Genomic DNA, 21,792 nt, shown 5'->3' with positions numbered 1-21,792 from the left:
TTCTTCCTGTGGGTGTCGTAGAAGTCGACTGTGAGATATGGGTTCCATTATCGTGTGGGCGATGGGCTAGCAACCTGTCACTGCAATATCACTATTTCGTTTTATTTCAACCCCTTAACACGGTCATGTTGAGGCATAAGGCATATTAGACCTGTTTCTTAACTGTTCATTGTAGCGTCATAGGGTCTAATGGATCTGTTCGAGTTCCATTGTGTGATGAACTAGCCGCCTGTCACCATTTTGATTTCTTTCTGCCTCGTAGTTGCTAAAAGTAACACTAACAATTGAGCATTTTCATCTGCTCTGCCTATTCTATGTATGTAGGTATAAAATGCAAAATCGCATATTTACTAGGAACAGAAAATAACTACATTTTGTAAATCTATTATTAGGAATAGACAGAACTTGTAAAATAAAAGAGCACTGGCAATAAATTAATATTTATTTCATTAACAGTTACTTTATATTATCTTACATAAACTATATCGAAACTTTTAAAAAATATTACTTGGAAAGGCCACCTTATTATATATGGAAGTTAGATAAACTTGATATAAACATATTTCTCATTTATCTATTAGATGAAGAATATTTTGAACTTTCTTTTAATACTATAAAGAGCAAAGCACAAACATATCAAATACCAAAGAGTTATTGAGATAAATATAAAAAATGCCACTGAGTTTGACACTCAAAACTAGATGGCGCTGTATGTTTTAACGACTTAACTGCCATCTTTTGGCAATCAGAGTTACCAAAAATGATTATCTGAGTAGTGACATCTACTGTCATTAAGACATGATTTTTCCAAACTTACTTTTATAAGTCTTTGGCATAATTTAAATAATTTATATTTTATAATTGTATCTTTGTGCTTTGTTTAAATATTAGCGACTAGATTAGAAACTTTGTGCATTAAATATTTCTCTATTTAGATATACTCGTATATCTCTGTTTTCAAAATTTCTACATACATAATTGACTTTGAACATTTTGATATAAATAAGTACTGAAGCTAGTTATAGAAATGCACTGATAGACCAAATTGATTAGTTTTTGGCGTCAATTTTGAGCAAAAGCTTAAATTGATATTTTTAGTAGCCGCATTCATACTGCGTTTTTTCATTCTTATAGATATTTATAATTATATCTAAGGTTTACAAAAATATGCCGTCTAAGGCATGAAGATTGGCTCTTTTTATTGTAAACCGGTTTAGAGAAAAATTCCGGTTTTTAGATCCTAGTGTCTATTTCAAAAGCGCCATTGTTTAAATCCTAGAGATTACAATGACAAGCATCAAAACGGTCTTGTGTGAACTACTTATGTGATATACATACATATATAGGTATAAGTAAGTGATCAAATTTCTTAAATAGCTAGAAAACAAAGAAGTATTGATCCACATAAATAAAATGGATAGGTACCTAAACAAAACGGTCCTCTAAATCGGATGTCATGATTATGAATCTTGTGTCCTTCAGATCGGGTATTTTGAGAGAAAAAAAATATTCGCTCGTTTATCTCGGTTTTCTCCTATTACCTATTTTGATCATACCAAACAAATGGTCCTTCGAGCCATATATTTTAGTCTCTAGTATTTAAAATTGTTATTCGTTTTTTTTTAAGTACTATTTAGTAATTTACTCATTCTCTTAAGCACACTTGCACCAACCACTTAACTCAGGGTTAGTGGGCTGTCATCTGTCAAATTCCATATAAAATGGTGGGTTAACCCTCCATTTTCGTTGGTGCAAGTGGCCCTTACAGTTTTAAGATGGTCCTTCGAGCGAGTATTGTAGTCTCTAGGATTGTGAACCGTATTTAACCATTCATTCACTCGGTCATCTCGGTCTCGTTCTGTTTGCGGAAGCAGTCTCCAACAGGGAAGAAGTCCCAGCAACGCTGAGTGTACATATTCCATACGTACGTCTCTTGACCTGTGGGATAATAATCGATGGAATTAGGCGTTACTTTGTGGAAATCTATGTTAATCAAAATCTAGAACATTCCTTTGCTAATCCGCAAGTAGGACATTCCATTGCTATTTTGATTTCTGTGGGACAATGTTTACTATCAGATTTAGGGGCATTTTCAGAATTTGGGGCCCCCCAATTAACGTAAGTTGTTAGCAAAAATTAACTCACTGACAGTTTTAATTATGTATGAAACAAATATCTGTGCTCATCACACAAATAAATGCCCTTACCGGGATTCGAACCCAGGACCGCGGCTCAGCAGGCAGGGCGTCAAATTGAATGAATTGCTAGAATATTTATCATGCGTGATTTAATGTTTTTTTTTTTTAAGTGGCTTTCAAATAGCCCTCCGTCATGGTCGATGACACCTTAAAAGTCATAAGGAATGGAAATCTACCATCCGAAATCTTGTGATCCACATAAGAGGTCACGACCTTTAGCGTTGATAAGAATTGAAAATTGTTTCGGTGTAGACAAGCCATTGGTTTCTTTACTGACCTGTGTATTCAGTGTCTGGTTTATTGATGAGATGCATAAGGAAGAACATGTAGTTCGCAAGATTATGCTCCCGTTGCACGTGCGTGTCGAAACCGTGCGGTACCTATAATAAATAATATTAAATTAAATAAATATTATAGGACATTCTTACACAGATTGACTGAGGCCCACGGTAAGCTCAAGAAGGCTTGTGTTGTTGGTACTCAGACAACGATATATATAATATATAAATACGTATATACATTGAAAACATCCATGACTCAGGAACAAATATCTGTGCTCATCACACTAATAAATTCCCTTACCGGGATTCGAACCCGGGACCGCGGCGCAGCAGGCAGGGTCACTACCGATTGCGCCAGACCGGTCGTCAAAGAGACATTTTAACTGACTAAGTCCGTTTTCACATTATCCGATCCGATATTGGATGTCGGAAGGACTTCAATGGAAGAAATCCAAGATGGCGCCTATAATGTATGGGATATCGGTCCGACATCCGATATCGGATCGGATAATGTAAAAACGCAGTAAGTCTCACTCGGTTCCCCCCTTTGTCCCGTGAGTGTCGTAGAAGTCGACTGTGGGATATGGTTTCAATTGTGACGTAGGCGAGATTAATTAAGTAAGTTTATTTGCAAAGAATAAGTAGGTACATAGAGGTACATTAGCGTCTTAGGTGGTAGGTGACATTTGGATGCTTATTCTGCTATTTGTACTATACCGGTTGTATTAGCATGCAAAGCCTTAAATTTATAACTGCTATTTATTCTATCTCTATATCTTCAAAGAGGAAATCTTTTACACTGTAATAGCTCTTTTCAGTCTACAACTGCATTAACTTATTTCTAAATCTATGTACAGGTAGCTCTCTTAAAGATTTTGGTAACTTGTTGTTAATATTAATGTAAAAAGATGATAATATTCTTTACCTTCTGAAGTGAAACTTCTAATGCGACTTGCAGCTGACAGCGTTATACATTCAACGCTCAGTGTTGCCAACTCGAATATAGAAAAACAACACATTACGAAGTCTCACTTCTTTCGCACGGAGGGATATTTTACATTGATATTAAATCATACGCCTGGCAACACTATACGACACGGCCATCCTGATTTCATTGATTTCCTCATGTGTCCACAAACTATAAGCACAGTATAATAAAGAGTACTATCGTACAGTGTGGCCACTCCCGCTCCCCGCTGAAAGTGCCGCCCATCCCCTCTCGGTTACCTCACAGTTACCGCCTGTCAAAAACGCGAACAGTCGACCTGTCATTCACTCAAACAAGCATAGTACGCGTTCGTACACGAGCTTAGACTGTGTGCTAGGAACGCGCCTCTTTCGTATATTTGATCGCCAGTGTCCGAGCCGAGGTGTGCTATAAGTGTAACTTACCAAATCTAGATAGTCCTTGCCCATGCCGCAAATGAAGCAGTTGGACTCCATGTCTTCTTTCACTGACTCCAATTGGTCACGGAGTTCACCGAAGGCGTCGATGATCAAACCTGAAACAGGACAGATTAGATGTTTATTTTTTAGGTATTTATAGTTTATATCCTATATTTATTATTATTCTATACAGCGTGTGTATTTCATACGGGCGAATATCTTAATAACGATTAGTACCGGATCTAAGGGGCCTAACTACATGGTTTTGTTTTGAATAGGTGAGTTAATTTTTTTCATACATAATAATTCAGCATGCAATGTATTATGTCCACATCAATTAGTGTGTCATTACGACATGACGTTTATGTCAGGTCAAATTAAGTTGCTGCTTGGCCAGATCAAAAAAAAAATACTCTTAATAACACCTTTTAACAAAATGAATATCCTATACGATTCCTATTATCAGATACTATAACTGGATACATTATTTGCCCGTATGGAATCCACACGCTGTATTTTGGTTCATGAAAGTTTTACATAATATTTTATAGACAACTAAGCTAACATTTTAAGTAATGTAAGGACTGATATGTGGTGGGAATGCTGAAATAGAAACGCTTGTTTAGTTTTTTTTTCGTGGCATCGGGATCCTAGCGTATTCAGCCAGACGTGCTTCACAGTTACCTATCATATTTTACCTTTACCAATTCGGTATAGAAAATTATAGATACCTATATGTAATATGGTGGAGATGCTGGGATCAACTGTCCTGCTATATATTTTTCTTTTTTCCTCTACTTACCATGAATGATAGCGAGCAGGATAATAATGACGAATAATAAGAAGAAGGAAACATCAAAGATGATGCGCCACACTTCAGAGTCATCACAATCTGCGACCCAACTTCGTCTCCGATACCACCAAATCCGAACGCTCCGGCTGTGGAATGAGCTCTCAGCTCCCTGTCGAGGTATTCCCGATGAACTACAGTATGGGGTTCTTCAAAAAAGGAGTGTACAAGTTTCTAATGGGTCGGCAACGCGCATGTTGCAGGCGTCCGTAGGTTATTACGGTGACCGCTTTCCATCAGGCGAGCCGTATACCTGTTTGCCACCGACGTGGTATAAAAAAATCTTGGTTTTAAAAACTAATTTGACTTAAATAAGTCTCGCTAACTTTTCTGAGTTTCTCTCTTAACTCTAAATGTGCATATACTTGACTCTAGTGAGGATATCCTCATTTATATAAATGTGAAATCTCTAGTCAAGAATAAGATGACATTCTAAAATAAATTATTATGAATATAGGAACGAAGTAATTCTACAATCATTGTTTATGTGGTGGATATGCTGGGATTAACTATCCTGCTATTAAATATTTTGCCTGCTTCTCAGTTATCTATAGTTTTGTTACCTTTATATGATGGAGATGAGATTGGATCGCTTCAGTAATTTCAGCAGACTGTTAGGTAATCTTAGTAGTGTGTAATAATTTTGCTTGCTGCTCTGATGTTCTCCGTTCTTTTATGTCACTTACCATGAATGATAGCCAGCAGGATAATGATGATGAAGAAGAAGAAGGAAACATCAAAGATGATGCGCCACACTTCTGAGTCATCACCGTCTGGCGGCTCCAGCTCGTCTCATGATTACATGACATATGATTTTTAATAGAAAAAACCGGCCAAGAGCGTGTCGGGCCACGCTCAGTGTAGGGTTCCGTAGTTTTCCGTATTTTTCTCAAAAACTACTAAACCTATCAAGTTCAAAACAATTTTCCTAGAAAGTCTTTATAAAGTTCTACTTTTGTGATTTTTTTCATATTTTTTAAACATATGGTTCAAAAGTTAGAGGGGGGGGGACGCACTTTTTTTTCCTTTAGGAGCGATTATTTCCGAAAATATTAAAATTATCAAAAAACGATCTTAGTAAACCCTTATTCATTTTTAAATACCTATCCAACAGTATATCACACGTTGGGGTTGGAATGAAAAAAAAAATCCGCCCCCACTTTACATGTAGGGGGGGTACCCTAATAAAACATTTTTTTCCATTTTTTATTTTTGCACTTTGTTGGTGTGATTGATATACATATTGGTACCAAATTTCAGCCTTCTGGTACTTACGGTTACTGAGATTATCCGCGGACGGACGGACGGACGGACGGACGGACGGACGGACGGACAGACAGACATGGCGAAACTATAAGGGTTCCTAGTTGACTACGGAACCCTAAAAAAGACGATTTTTTATTTTAGTTTCCCTAAGTTCTTAAAGTTTCAAAGCAATTTTATTTAGACACTGGCTTCTTTTATTAAAATAAATGAGTATGTTTTTCTTGACACGATTTAATACTTCTTATTACCTGTGATTTTTCTTGAATGATACTGGGTATGTGGTGGAGATGCTGGGATCGATCGCCTGTCAGTAATCGAATTATTTGCCTGCTTTCACTTACCCTGAATGATCGCCAGCAGGATAATGATGATGAAGAAGAAGAAGGAAACATCAAAGACGATGCGCCACACTTCAGAGTCATCGCCGTCTGGCAGCTCCAGCTCGTCTCATGAGTACATGACATTATATGATTTTTAATAGAAAAAAAAGAGGATTTTTTATTTTAGTTTCCCTAAGTTCTTAAAGTTTCAAAGCAGTTTTATTTAGACACTGGCTTCTTTTATTAAAATAAATGAGTACGTTTTTCTTGACAGGATTTAATACTTCTTATTACCTGTGATTTTTCTTCAATGATACTGGGTATGTGGTGGAGATGCTGGGATCGATCGCCTGTCAGTAATCGAATTATTTGCCTGCTTTCACTTACCCTGAATGATCGCCAGCAGGATAATGATGATGAAGAAGAAGAAGGAAACATCAAAGACGATGCGCCACACTTCAGAGTCATCGCCGTCTGGCAGCTCCAGCTCGTCTCATGAGTACATGACATTATATGATTTTTAATAGAAAAAAAAGAGGATTTTTTATTTTAGTTTCCCTAAGTTCTTAAAGTTTCAAAGCAGTTTTATTTAGACACTGGCTTCTTTTATTAAAATAAATGAGTACGTTTTTCTTGACAGGATTTAATACTTCTTATTACCTGTGATTTTTCTTCAATGATACTGGGTATGTGGTGGAGATGATGGGATCGATCGCCTGTCAGTAATCGAATTATTTGCCTGCTTTCACTTACCCTGAATGATAGCCAGCAGGATAATGATGATGAAGAAGAAGAAGGAAACGTCAAAGATGATGCGCCACACTTCTGAGTCATCACCGTCTGGCGGCTCCAGCTCGTCACCGATACCGCCGCCTGCGCGCACTCCTTTGTAGATGTTGAATACGAAGCACTGTTAACAGAAATACGTATAAAATGTATATGGATTAGAGATGGGCCGAATATGGACTTTGCCGAATACGAATATTCGGCCGAACATTCAGTTCAGCTCTTACCGAACCGAACATTCGGCCGAATATTCGGTTACGCCATATTTTTTAAGGGGATTAATTAAAACTACTAAATGATTGATAATCGTTACATATGTTTCTACAACTATGTTTTTATGATTTAGTGGATAACTAAAATTTAGTTAAAACAACTTTGAATTCTTCTCAACTCTTAAACTACGGTTTTTTAACTTTTTTAAAAAACAATTGTATTTATATTTTGACGCATAGGTTTCTTTTTTTTAGCAGTTCCTTAAAAAACTACAAAATAGGAGCTTATTATCCAATGGAATACGTAAGATCTTCATTAATTATTTACTTTGTTTATTCGGTAAATATTCGGCAATGCAACCGAATAATTCGGCCGAATACGAATAGTTAAAAACTTGCCCAATATGCCGAATACCGAATATTTACCGAATATTCGGCCCATCTCTAATATGGATGAATGACTCAATGATACTTTTGCAGTTAAATTGTATCTTGTTATTTAATGCATGTTAATTATAAGATGTAATGTTTTGAAAAGAAGTGGCCCGCCGAGGTTCTTGCCGGTCCCATAGTGGATACCCCCCTCCCAACTGTGGGGGGACTTAAATCTTCTCGAGGCTGAGGCGTAGGGTTAGAGCTGGCGTAGCTTTATTTGGCGTTAATATGCGCATTGTAATATGCCTAATAATATATATTTCATTTTCATTTTTTTTTCCAACTTTTTCTTACCTGTTATTGCTATGGTTACTTTCCCCTGAGTCACGCTGGTTTTATGTAAAACATGCATTTTCTGGTGTTAACAAGCCCTTTCCTTAATTTGCCCCCTACAAACATGGACTACATGCATGCTTGCATTTTCAGTAGCATAATTTTGCATAAAACCAGCGTGACTCAGGGGAAAGTAACCATAGCAATAACAGGCAAGACAGTTGATTTGACTAGCTTTTGCGCGCAACTTTGCTCGCGTTAAATTCGGAAATTGCGGAACACTACACACAAAATTCCACCCCCCATTTTAAGGAAGTGGGGGGTTAGTAAGAGATAAAAAGCAGCCCATTTCACTCTCCCATCCTTTCAACTATCTCTACTTAAATTAAAAAAATCACGTTGATTCGTCGCTCCGTTTTGCCGTGAATGACGGACAAACAAACACACACACACACACACTTTCCCATTTATTATATTAAGTATGGGTAAGTATTCATCACACTCGCACTGTAAATGTATTGTGTGAGTGCAGGTAGCGGAGCGGAAATTATAAAAAAACCGTTCTCCAAAGGGAGTTATGAAATTTCAAGTACCATAATTAACTTCTTTTATCATTTTCTTATAGTTTTTATGTTGCAAGTGTGATGAAAAACATTGTGTGTAACTAAGGGCGCAAGAATATTTGGGGTTCAAAGCGAAAATCAAATTTAACAAAAACAAGTTCTTACCGACAACATGTCATGACAGTTCCTGTTCACTTCGTCGTCTTCTTCTTGCACGTAAAACTTTCTGAAGAAGTTGAACGCTATCACAGTGTATATGTACACTATGATGGTTAGCAGAATCACTGTTAACACCAACTGGAAATAAATAAAACATTCATGGTAAATAAATAAATATTATAGGAGGTTCTTACACAGATTGACTGAGCTCCACGGTAAGCTCAAGAAGGCTTGTGTTGTGGGTACTCAGACGATATATATAATATACAAATACTTATACACATAAAAAACTCATGACTCAAGAACAAATATCTGTGCTCATCACACAAATAAATGCCCTTACCGGGATTTGAACCCGGGACCGCGGCTTAGCAGAAAGGGTCACTACACGCTAGCGCTAGGCCAGGCAGGAATAGTACATTACATCAGAGGCCGGGAAAATGAGGATTTCCGGCCAAGTGGGTATATATAGGGCCGGATAGGGATACGAGGCCGGGAATCCGTTTTCACGCCGAGGCATGTATAGTGCTTTTCTCAAACATACAATGAAATAAAAAAAAAGCTCTAAAGGACAATATTTTATAAAAAAAAAGTTACTTTGCAGGCCTAGGCCTAAAAAATAATATGAAATCTCTTTACAGTCCTCTCGAGTTGTTGCGCCCAAAAAGCGATACTTCCCAGCCCATTTTAAGGAACGTAAAGACAATATTTCATTGCATGTTTGAGAAAACGACCTTTTCTTACATCCAGTGATACACTATATAACGCCAGGCCGGCCTTTTCGCACTATCTTTAAGTGCAATAGGGACGCATCGATGTGATAAAGTTTATTCCATTAGTGTGCTACGCCCTCTGTATGTTATTTCAAAATTTGTAAACACCAAATCTTCATCAATTTGAAATTAAGGAACGGTTTTTTAAGATCGCTTTCGCCTAGCAGCACGGAATTAGGTGTCCTCACTGACCCACTATCAAAATACACCCTAAAAAGGCACTGGTCCCACGTCCCACCAAAGCGATTAAGCGATGAGCAGGGAGCGTACTTTTCGTGCCGATGACATCAATTTGACGTCACGCTCCATATAGGATGATCACAAATTGTTTTATTTAGTTAATTATTAATCATTAGTCATCAATCATTTTAAGTTATGAATTTCTTTGCATGGTAATGAATGCAAGAAGGATGGTGTGCTTTACGTTAGAGAGAAATTCTCTTTTCTACGTATTTATTGTAATGTGTTGTTAACAATACTATTTAATTAAATTTATTTATAAAAACAATCTTCTTCAATCTTCATTTTCTTTCAACCCCTTACTTGCCAAGAGTGGCACTGAAGCTTTAGTAGTTTCATGTGCTCTGCCTACCCCTTTATGGGATACAGGCGTGATTGTATGTATGTATGTATGTATAAAAACAAATCAAATAATTTTATTCACGTTTACATTTCAAGTAGGTATTATTTATACCACATGTAAATGAACTACTGTATTTGAAGTAATTTGTATACGATTAAAATGATTGACGACTAATGATTAATAATTTACAATAAAACTATTTGGGATCATCCTATACGGAGCGTGACGTCAGATTAATGTCATCGGCATGAAAAGTACGCTCCCTGGCGATGAGCTATCGGCGAGAGAAAAGAACAAAAGATGGTCGGTCGCTAGCGATGACGCTTACTAGATTTTGGTAGGACCTGTGCCTTTTTTAGGGTGTATTTTGATAGTGGGTCAGTGAAGACACCAAATTCCGTGCTGCTAGGCGAAAGCAATCTTAAAAAAAACCGGCCAAGAGCGTGTCGGGCCACGCTCAGTATAGGGTTCCCTAGTTTTCCGTATTTTTCTCAAAAACAACTGAACCTATCAAGTTCAAAATAATTTCCTAGAAAATCTTTATAAAATTCTACTTTTGTCATTTTTTTCATATTTTTTAACCATATGATTCAAAAGTTAGAGGGGGGGGACGCAGTTTTTTTTCTTTTAGGAGCGATATTTCCGAAAATATTACATACATACATACAATCACGCCTGTATCCCATAAAGGGGTAGGCAGAGCACATGAAACTACTAAAGCTTCAGTGCCACTCTTGGCAAATAAGGGGTTGAAAGAAAACGAAACTGTGACTTTGCAGTGACAGGTTGCCAGCCTCTCGAAAATATTAATATTATGAAAAAACGATCTTAGTAAACCCTTATTCATTTTTAAATACCTATCCAACAATATATCACATGTTGGGGTTGGAATGAAAAAAAATATCAGCCCCCACTTTACATGTAGGGGGGGGTACCCTAATAAAACATTTTTTTCCATTTTTTATTTATGCACTTTGTTGGCGTGATTGATATGCATATTGGTACCAAATTTCAGATTTCTGGTTACTGAGATTATCCGCGGACGGACGGACGGACGGACAGACAGACATGGCGAAACTATAAGGGTTCCTAGTTGACTACGGAACCCTAAAAACCGTTCCTCAATTTAAAATTGATGAAGATTTGGTGTTTACACTTCTAAAACTGGCCGCTGTTTTTCATTTGATGTCTCAAACACATTCGAAATACATAGCTAAATGTAGACATGTTTCTACATGTTTATATTTCTCTTTACCTGCTTCCCGTTATGCGTGACGGACTGCAAGATGGTTCTGAGCGTCTTGAAGCCGACAGCCACGTCTAGAAGATGCGCAGCGAAGAAGAAGTTGTTGAAGTTGCCCATCACGGAGAAGCAGAAGTACCACAGCGAGTACAGGAACGAATTGTCCGTGAAGGTCACGCCGGCCTTCCAGAGTTGGTAGCGCCAGTCCAGGTTGAGGAAACTAGAATGATATTAAATATTTATAGTTTTAGATTAGATAGCATTGAGGTATATGTACTACGTACTAGAGGCGACGTTGCTAAGATATTTTTTACACAACGCACTGCGGTCCATGGACCGCAACGTTGTCAGTCCTTACCAGGTCCTTGCGGTGCAGTGACGTGCCGTGATGCATTTACTTTCCACGTGAATAATGCCTTATTGTGTGCTTAAAAATTGTACTAATCACTCGAGGAAATCAAATAAAAGCCAAGGTGTGACATTTCATCGGTAAATTAAACAAAAAATGTGTGACATTTCATCGGTAAATTAAACAATTAACTATAATGTAAAAGTCCCGTTAGGCAGAATATAATAATGTGTCACATCTGGTGGTAGACCTACTCTACGCGTAAGTAACCGCTCCCCGTAGAGTTGTGCCGTTCTCGAGAACGTTCTCATTTTACTATGGAGAATATTCTCTTGAGAGAACATTTCCCATACAAACGGGAGAACGTTCTCGGGAATGGCACAACTCTCCTCGCGCATTTGTCAGCATGTGCAGAGTTTTCGCTTGGCAACGTCGCCTCTAGTACGTAGTACATATACCTCAATGTTAGATAGATTAGAAGAGATAGAGAAGCCTCTTGTTAGGGATTAAGTTGCACTTCCGTAGTATGTACGAGTATTATCATAGATTAAATATAAGAAGAAGATCATACCATCCCATACATTAAAATGCGACCAAGGCATTTTTTGTGTATGCGAGTGCATACACAAAAAATGCCTTGTTGCCATTTATTATTTGTAGACTGGCGTTAAGTGTCACTTTCGAGACATAAATCTATGTCAAAAGTGACACTTAACGCCATCTACAAATATAATCGAAAGCTACAAGACATTTTTTTTGCGGCGCCATCTACATGTGGTGTAGTGTATGCATGTTCTTAGGCGGTATATTTAATCTATGGTATTCTATATAGTAATGTATGTAGTAGTAAGGTATAGTATATATGGTAATCTATTATCCATCGTTACTACCCACGGGTGGTGCTAAAAGTACAACTAACTGACAAACGTACTGTCTTGTGTCCTCACAGCTCAAATTACATGCCATATGATAAATAAAAATAACCTCATAATTGCAACAGGTCATTCTAATCCTATTTTACTGACAAAATCGAATCAAAATTTTACTTAAATAATATCGTAATCCTGCAAAAGATTCATATAGGAGGTGCAAGCACTAATTGCTCGCCCTTAGAGTTGGTCAAAAGGCGCCTAGCCTTATCAGAGATAACATACGCTAGAGAAATTTCGTCGGGTACCACGGCGGGCGTGTGGTCTAGTGATAAGGACGTTAGCCGCGTAAGACCCGGGTTCGATTCCCGGCTCGGCCACCAGTGGGCCTTGTCGTTTTTTCTTTCGTGTATGATATCTATTTCAATTGAAATAATTTGTTAATGTTTTTTATGAGAGTCACATTTATTGTATAAAAAAACTAGTGTTATAACTAAAAATAAATTTTCTTTCGCGGACGCTCAGGCTGTAGAATGCCCTTGTCCTTGGTCCGATTTTTGCGAGGGCCTTTAATATAGGATTCTTCTATCAGATGGGTAGGTATTTGCCACTGAAATAGTATTAATAGTTATTTGTTATACAAGGGGGCAAAGTTGTATTTTAACGCCGAATGTGGAATTGAAAAACGAGCAAGTGAAAGGAGTCTATAGTTGAACCACGAGCGAAGCGAGTGGTTCGAGAATATAATCCTGAACTTGCGAGTTATTTAACACACGAGAAGTAAAATACACTGGCACCCGAGTGTAACACAAAACTTTTCCCCTCACTATAGCGAGGAAAGTACAACGCAAAAAATGCGTTTATCACTGCTTCCAGTAGTTCCACAGGTGGTAAATCATCTTTATTACTAGATTCACCTACTTTCATCAATTTTAAAGCAGTTAATTTGACTTTATTCAAGGTCAAATCACTTTACCCACTAGTGGATAAAATGCGTTTTTACCCGCTGGTATTAAAGGACAAAACACGTGTTTCCGAGGGGAAAAGTAACTTACGATTGGAAGAAGCCCTTATTCCCAGTCTCCTCATGAGCGGCGAAGGAAGTTTTCTCCATACCGAGCATGTTAGAAATGCTGTCAAAGTCATACGTCTCTGAGTACTTCGTACGGACTTTCTTTTTGACAAACTTGTCCCAGTAGTTGACGGGGAACGATCTGAAATTAAAAGTAAATAGGTCAAATATAGAACTATCTCGCTCCGTAGCTTCTTAAAATATTTTATACCATGCACGAAATAAAGCATCAGATAAATATAAGAAAAATATTGATAGTAGTTATTTTTAAATCCAATTTCTATTTAATGAGTCAGGTAGAAATATATAAAGTAACTGAGTTGACCGTGACGTCACTCAATTCGATTTTATATTAATTCCATATTAGCAAGACGTTGAAATTCGTTTTGACAGTTCTTAAAAAGAAGCTGATTTGACTAGGAGGTAAGTAGCCTATGGCATTTCTCCTGCGCGAAAAGAAAACGAAACGCCGCGAAAGGTAGTCTGGCTCCGTCGCGCTAATACGCAAGAGCGATAGAGATAAATACGAGCGTTTCGTTTCGTGAGCGTTTCTGCCATTCGGCTATGTACCCTGTAATTTTATTAATATAAACGTGACTTTGAATACGAATCACTGATTTCATTTAAAAACAAGTTGAAACTTCATCTGCTCACTCTTCAACCAACTCCTAGTCGCCTGTGTCACTCATGATTTAAAGTCTTAGTTATGTCCCTAACTCCCCACTGCCCAGTTTACCTGTTAATTAATAATTCTAATTCTGTGTTTACGCCGGTCATTACTTTAAGTATTATGATGTTTATTTTAACTAACACTGTATTTAGTAATACTTATAATTTAAGCCCTATATTGTTGTAGGTATTTCTTAGTATTTAAGTTTAAGGGTCCAGAAAATCAGCGTCGTGGCACTAAGTGCTCCGACACATGCTGAGTGGAATCCTTTTTGGAACAATTTATTAATTGTCATAACTGCAATAATTGTACAAAGTATGCTGTTGTTTCAAATAAATAATTTTCATTCATTTCATTCAATACAATATTAAATAAACAGATGGTGAAGCAAATTAAAAACAATTTGTTTAACTAAACAAAGGCGGGGAATATAAATTTTCTATGGGTCGATAAACTGTCGCCCCTATAAAATAAAACTATGGAAACGGATTATATCGCGTATAATGAATTTTGAATCGCGACGTTTCGAACACTTTACAACGTTCGTGGTCAACGGGTAACTGAGGAAAAATTACAATTTTTTTTATTTATTATTTTACTTACTTGGCAGAAATGACAAGTTTGTCCCAATGGCTCTTAATATCATCATCTTCGGGTTGTTCCGCGATGTAGAGACCGTCGAATTCGAGGCGTCGTGCTATCTCTTTCTCGCGCTTGAAGATCGCTAAGGGCACCTGAAAACAAATAAATTTATCTGCAAAGGTGCCCAATACTCTCCGAACGTGCACTTTAAACTGTTGATAACGGACAAGAGCTTTCTTGTTGGTAATGTCGACGACGCACCTTTTTGGAAGGATTTACTTTTTTATATATTTGAATTTTATTGTTTTTTATACCTATGTTCTTTTTTACTTTTGACTTTTGATTTTATATTCATTCTGCTTCTGATTTTCTGTGAATAAACTACCTAAATTAAACCAGCGCCTTTACATCACTATCATTATTTGGCCTATCTGAGCCGTAAATTGTTTAGGTAGTGAAATAATCTATCGTAAGTAGAATCGTAAATTCGTGCTTCGGAGTGATCAGTTATGGTGATTACAAGATCCTGCAAAGGTATGGGTAAAAGGAAAGATACTCAACAAGGTAAGACCGTTGCGGAGAGTGAGGCCGGGCCGTCGTATGCCCCCACGCCTCCTCTTGTCGATTCGACAACCGCACCCCCGGCGCCTTCACAATCCCAACCCGCGAGTGTGACATCAAGATCTTCGTCCACGGTAGTAGTAGCTAGAAAATTAGCGGCCGAGGCGCAGCACGCGCGTCGTCTCGCTGAGCTAGAGGCGGAACAAATACGCCGCCGCCGCGAGTACCGCTGAACGCCGCCGCTGAGGCCGCTGAACGCCAAGCTGCCGAGCTAGACGCCCGCCGGCTGGCCGATTTACAACGAGTAACCGCTGATCTCGAATTGAAAGCGGAGATCGCCGCCATCGAGGCTGACGCTAGTCATCACAGCTCTAGGAGCAGCCAAAAGGTAGAGCAATGGCTGAGTAAATCAGCTGCCATCCATCGCGAAGAAATATTAAATAATGATTTTTTCAGGAATGTGGAACCTAAAACCCCTCGCGCACATATCGCGTCCCCTGCGCGGACCGCGACTGTGCGCCGCGACTGTGGTGTCGCGCTAGAAGCGGCAACTCTCGAGCGCTGCGACCATGAGGTCGCGATGCCAGCGGCCCTCTCCGAGCGCCGCTACTGTGGCGGTGCCGCAACGCCAGCGGCCCCTCCTGAGCACCGCGACTACGGTGCCGCGATGACAGCGGCTCCCTTCCAGCGACCAGAGAGCGAAGTTCCGCAGTTGGTTCAAAGTTTAGGCGTTTTAGTCGAAAGTGTTAATAAAGGCATCAGCCACGCAATTAACCGTGTTCCCTTACCGCGCTTTGATGGAAAAAATCATATAGATTATCTTAGCCTGAAGAAAGCCTTCGAAAATACCCAAGGCTCTTACACAGCTGCGAATAACCTCGCACGATTGAACACGGCGCTGACGGGCGCCGCGCGCGAGGCAGTCGCCGCGCTGCTAGTGTCGGCGCGCGACCCTAACGTCGTGCTGCGCGCGCTCGACGCGCGCTTCGGGCGCCCAGAGATCGTGGTGGCGCACGAGGTGGCTGCGGTGCGCGCCTTGCCGCGCGTGGGTGCAGAAGGTAAGGATCTAGCTGTGTTTGCCAGTAAAGTTCGCAACTGTGTCGAAATTATACGTTTGTTACATCACACAGAATATTTAGCCTCGCCTGAATTATTTCAAGCTTTGATTTCAAAAATATCACCACTGTTGCGAGCTAAATGGCTAGATTACGCCGTTCGGTATGAGGCTACAGGTTTGTCAAAGCTAGAAAATCTCGCTGATTTTCTAGCCAACGAAGTCGACCTGCAGTCTCGCTTCGGCTTACTCCCTGCTGAGCCGACTACTGCGCCACAAACTGTGGATAGTAGGCGGGCCAGAGATAATGTGCACGTTGCCGCTGAAAATCAATCTGTAAATTCAAATTCAACATCGCGGAATAACGCTAAATTGAATTCATCGGCGACTGCAACTAAAATAAAATCATGCGTCGTATGTGAAAAACCGCATGATTTAATTCAATGTGACGACTTCAAATCAATGTCAATCGATGACAGATGGACTTTGATTAAAAAGAAAAAAGTCTGCCATCGATGTCTCAAAGTAGGTTGGCATAGGTTTAATTTTTGTAAGGCGAAGAAGTCTTGTGACATTGACGGATGCACGTTCCGTCACCACGAGTTATTGCACAATCCGAATTACGAGCGTTCTGCAGCCGCGCATATTGAAGTGGAAGATGAGGAGCCGGCAGCGGGAACTTCTAGCGCCGTACCGCGAGCCCCTGCCGCCCACGCCGCAGCATCTCCTGTCACTAGCGAGTCTACATCATACGATGTCGACTCAAAGGAGATCCTGACTCATGCATCGACTTCAGTTGCCGCGGGGTCTTCAGCTCAGACGGTGCCTCCTCGTCCGTTATTGAAGATCGTAGCCGTAACAGTGTCCGGTCCGTTAGGTTCCGTGAATACGTACGCTATGTTAGACGACGGGGCTACGGGTTCGTTCATAGAACAAGATATCGCCGCGAAAATAGGTGCCATTGGGCCTCAGAGGCACATGAGGCTAGACTGTGTAGGCGGGTTAGGTAAGGATACGTCTGTGCAATATGTCGACTTCGAAATTAAAGGCCGCCATGGTAAGGATACGCACATTATCAGTAAAGCGCGCGCGATGAAGGGTTTAGGTCTCGCGTCTCAAACTCCCTATAGGTCTAGCGTGCTTAAATATCCTTATCTCTCAGATATCGCGGATGAGTTCTGTTATGGCAACATACAACCATCGATCATTGTCGGTCTCGATCATTGGTATCTTAGCATTCCTAGGGCTATACGCGAGGGTACTAAGACAGAACCGGTCGCTATCAAAACCGAATTAGGGTGGGTCTTATTTGCCTTCGGTTGCAGCAAAACCGCTTCAGTCGAATCTGTCAATCACGCACTTGTCAGCGAGCCCGCTGTCGCAGATGTCAGCGATCGTGCTGTTTTAGAGCAATTGATTCGGGAGCAGTATAATTTAGACTCAATTGGCATTTCGAAACGAGAAGCACGCAGCACCGATGACGAACGCGCTGTCCAAATTCTAGACCGTACCGCGCATCGCCTGCCAAACGGACATTTTGAAGTCGGTTTACTTTGGAAGTCGGACAATTTATCTGTGCCTGACAGTAGCAAGCTAGCCTTGTCTAGGTTTCTTAGTCTCGAAAAGAAAATGGCCCGTGACTTTCAGTATGCCGCTCGTTATCGAGAAAATATTCACGACATGTTGCGGAAAGGTTACGCTGAACTGTGTTCATCAGAGCCCAGCGCCAAGTTGCCAGTTTGGGTGTTACCACATTTCGGCGTAACTAATCCTAATAAACCAAATAAGCTGAGAGTCGTACACGATGCTGCAGCTAAAAGTCACGGTGTTTCACTAAATTCGCTCCTACTGAAAGGTCCCGATTTGTTGCAGCCTCTGCTCGGAATCCTGCTCCGGTTCAGAGAGGGGAAAGTCGCCCTGACTGGCGACATCCGCGAAATGTTTCCCCAGGTGAAGATCCGAGCAGAGGATCGCGATGCACAAAGGTTTTTGTGGCGCGACTCGCCCAAAGACCCCATCATGACATATCGTATGTCATCGATGATTTTCGGTGCCGCTTCCAGCCCTTTCACTGCCATCTTTATTAAAAACAAGAACGCAGTGGAATGGCAGGAGCGTTTTCCAGACGCAGCTCGAGCCATTATAGCTGATCACTATATGGATGATTGTATAATCAGTTTAAATGACGTTGACGAGGCCGCAAAACTTGCCGTCGAGATCAACGACATCCATAGAAATGCTGGCTTCGAGATGCGTGCTTGGACATCAAACAATCCCTCTGCGCTACGTTTGCTGCCAAAAGAGAGCTTGGCTGACGTCCCTGTAGCTAGCAACGACGTAGATGTTGATCTTGGTCGACTCACTACACCTGTGCGGACACTTGGGCTTATTTGGCAACCCGTTTCCGATACAATCGGGTTTAATATTGGAATTAAGGGAGAAAGTATGTTGCCAAATAAGCTCACCAAACGAGAAGTGTTGGCACACGTAATGCGGGTTTTTGACCCTCTCGGTATTCTGGCACCAGTAGTGATTACGGGTCGCATCATGTTTCAAAATGCGTGGCGTCAGGGCATCGATTGGGATCAAGAGTTATCGCAAAGTGACAGCGCAGCGTGGAGACTCTGGTTTGAGGATTTGTTTTCAATCTCTGGTTTACAGATCCCACGCTGTTACTGCCTTAGCGAATGTCCAATTGATAAGTGCGAGCTTCATTTGTTTTGTGACGCAAGCGAGTCAGCTTACGCTGCGGTTGCATATTGGCGGTTTATTTTACAAAACGGACATGTGAAGCTAGCGCTTATTTGTAGTAAGGTTCGGGTAGCTCCTTTGAAGCAAATTTCTATAAATCGTTTAGAGCTACAAGGCGCTTTGATTGCAGCTCGTCTCGCTTCTACGATTTGCGAAGCACACAGATTGAAGCCCGTAAATCGTATATTTTGGTGCGATTCCATGACTGTTTTAGGATGGCTCAGAAGCGAGGCGCGCTTATTTAAGCCTTTCGTTTCACATAGAGTAGCTGAGATTATGGAGATAACGGACGTTAATGAATGGCGATGGGTGCCAAGTCAACTCAACGTTGCGGATGATGCTACCCGCATGAAGCGAGTGACGTTATCCTCAGAATCGCGTTGGATATCGGGTCCTGAATTTTTGCTCTCTTCAGAATGGCCCAGTGAGCCCAGCTCCCCAGAGTATCCAGGCATGGAAGAAGAGAGCAAACGTGCAGCGCGCCCTGATTTAGTTCACCTCATTAGTGACGTTCAAAGGCGCCAGCCAGTTTCGGCCGATCCTAAGCGATTCAGTTCTTGGTTGAAACTGGTACGGACAACAGCCATAGCTCATAAGTACCTGACATTACTTAGAATCCATTGCTTATCTAGAAGGGGTCTTAATGTCAACAATTTAGTCCACTTGGAGGGGGGTGTGTGTACCTTTGTGTTTCAGCCGTCCAACCAATGGCAACAGTTTGCCACCCCCACCCCGCGCTCTGTGCGCGACTCTGTCACGGCACTGACCGCCGCAGACCTACGTCTTGCAGAGGTTCACATTCTACGCCAGTCGCAGTTGAACACATTTCCTGAGGAGATGGCCAGCCTAGATAGCCATCCTGCCCAGCTCTTGCCACGCACCAGCCGTTTATCGAAGCTTTCGGTGACAATGGGAGACGACGGACTTATGCGTTTGTCCGGCCGTATAGGAGCAGCGTCGTGCGTCCGTGACGAAATGAAAAACCCCATTGTGCTAGATGGCAAAGATCCAGCTGTGCGCCTGCTTGTCGAGCATCATCATCGCAAGGCTGCCCACGGGAACACAGAGACCGTAGTTAACGAGATGCGACAAGATTATCACCTTCTGTCATTGAGAAGTACCGTCCGCAACATTGCCTACAACTGTTTATTTTGCCGAATACGCCGGGCTAAGCAGTTTCAACCCGTGACGGGAGATCTTCCAGAAGCTCGCCTTGGGCATCACAAACGGCCATTCACATTTACAGGGCTGGATTACTTCGGCCCAGTACAAGTCTCCGTTGGTCGAAGGCGTGAAAAAAGATACGTCGCCCTTTACACCTGCCTCGTAGTTCGTGCGGTCCACCTGGAAGTGGTGGACAGTTTGTCAACTGACTCTGCTATTATGAGCCTCCGCCGATTCATCGCTCGAAGAGGTACCCCATCAGAGCTGTGGTCAGATAATGGGACTGCATTCGTCGGCGCTAGCCGTGAACTTCGACGTTTATATGACGATGCTACGCCACAGTTCGCTGCTACGCAGAAGATCAACTGGAGATTCATCCCGCCGTCGGCACCTTTCATGGGTGGAAGCTGGGAAAGGCTGGTGAAGAGCGTGAAGGCAGCACTCAAGGTTACCCTGACCGAACGAGCTCCAACGGATGAGGTGCTGAGAACCCTGCTGGCTGAGGCGGAGGCCCTGGTAAATTCTCGGCCGCTCACTCACGTTTCCGTGGACCCTCAAAGCGAAGAGTCCCTGACGCCCATGCACTTCCTGCTGGGTTCGTCATCGGGACGTCCAATACCAACGACATCAACTGAAACGGATTTACTGTCGCGATCTAGCTGGCGTAAGGCCGTCAGATTATCGGAGTATTTTTGGCGCCGTTGGCTAAAGGAATACCTTCCGACCTTAACACCCAGACGTGGTCGAGGTGAAGTTCCACAGATAGCAGTTGGTGACCTGGTGCTCATTGCGGACGGCAATACTCCCAGAGGTTCCTGGCCCCGTGGGCGCGTAACAGCAGTCTTCCCTGGTCCTGACGGGGTCATTAGAGTTGCGGATGTGCACACTACGGGAGGCACTTTGCGGCGGCCCCTGCGGAAGCTGGTGAAGCTCCCTCTTTAATAAAAAAAGGGGGAAATGTCGACGACGCACCTTTTTGGAAGGATTTACTTTTTTATATATTTGAATTTTATTGTTTTTTATACTTATGTTCTTTTTTACTTTTGACTTTTGATTTTATATTCATTCTGCTTCTGATTTTCTGTGAATAAACTACCTAAATTAAACCAGCGCCTTTACATCACTATCAGTCATTACCACTAGACCACCCGCCCGCCGTGGTACCCGACGAAATTTTTCTAGCGTATGTTATCTCTGATAAGGCTAGGCGCCTTTGACCAACTCTAAGGGCCAGCAAGCAATGTGTACTGTAAACCCGGGTTCAATTTCCGGCTCGGCCACCAGTGGGCCTTGTCGTTTTTCTCTTTCGTATATGATATCTATTTCAGTTTATAAATACCTTCATTGTTACACTCGAAAACTGCTGACACTCTCCCAAAATGTAACCTAACA

General features: G+C 41.2%; 2 protein-coding genes across 2 annotated transcripts in view; one reads left to right on the top strand and one right to left on the bottom strand.

The window, feature by feature from the left end:
* Positions 1-424: 424 nt before the first annotated feature.
* LOC125236899 (ryanodine receptor) overlaps positions 425-21,792 on the bottom strand; it is a 302,209-nt gene continuing 280,841 nt past the window's right edge. The window contains exons 106-113 of the mRNA XM_048143817.1: positions 14,892-15,022; positions 13,602-13,760; positions 11,341-11,548; positions 8,736-8,867; positions 7,055-7,211; positions 3,872-3,981; positions 2,476-2,578; positions 425-1,938 (exon numbers count right to left, since the gene is read on the bottom strand). Coding sequence (XP_047999774.1) covers positions 1,835-1,938; positions 2,476-2,578; positions 3,872-3,981; positions 7,055-7,211; positions 8,736-8,867; positions 11,341-11,548; positions 13,602-13,760; positions 14,892-15,022 — 1,104 coding nt within the window. The 3' untranslated portion in view covers positions 425-1,834. The remainder of the gene's footprint in view (positions 1,939-2,475; positions 2,579-3,871; positions 3,982-7,054; positions 7,212-8,735; positions 8,868-11,340; positions 11,549-13,601; positions 13,761-14,891; positions 15,023-21,792) is intronic.
* On the top strand, positions 15,696-21,405 carry LOC125237063. Its single transcript, XM_048144007.1, has 2 exons — positions 15,696-17,542; positions 19,933-21,405. Exons 1-2 carry the CDS (start codon positions 17,513-17,515, stop codon positions 21,340-21,342), a joined length of 1,440 nt encoding a protein of 479 aa, XP_047999964.1. The 5' UTR covers positions 15,696-17,512; the 3' UTR covers positions 21,343-21,405.

The sequence above is a fragment of the Leguminivora glycinivorella genome, chromosome 20 (assembly GCF_023078275.1).
Source record: "Leguminivora glycinivorella isolate SPB_JAAS2020 chromosome 20, LegGlyc_1.1, whole genome shotgun sequence".
Lineage (NCBI taxonomy): Eukaryota > Metazoa > Arthropoda > Insecta > Lepidoptera > Tortricidae > Leguminivora > Leguminivora glycinivorella.
The sequence above is the reverse complement of the archived record's forward strand: the minus strand, read 5'-3'. Positions and strand labels throughout refer to the sequence as shown.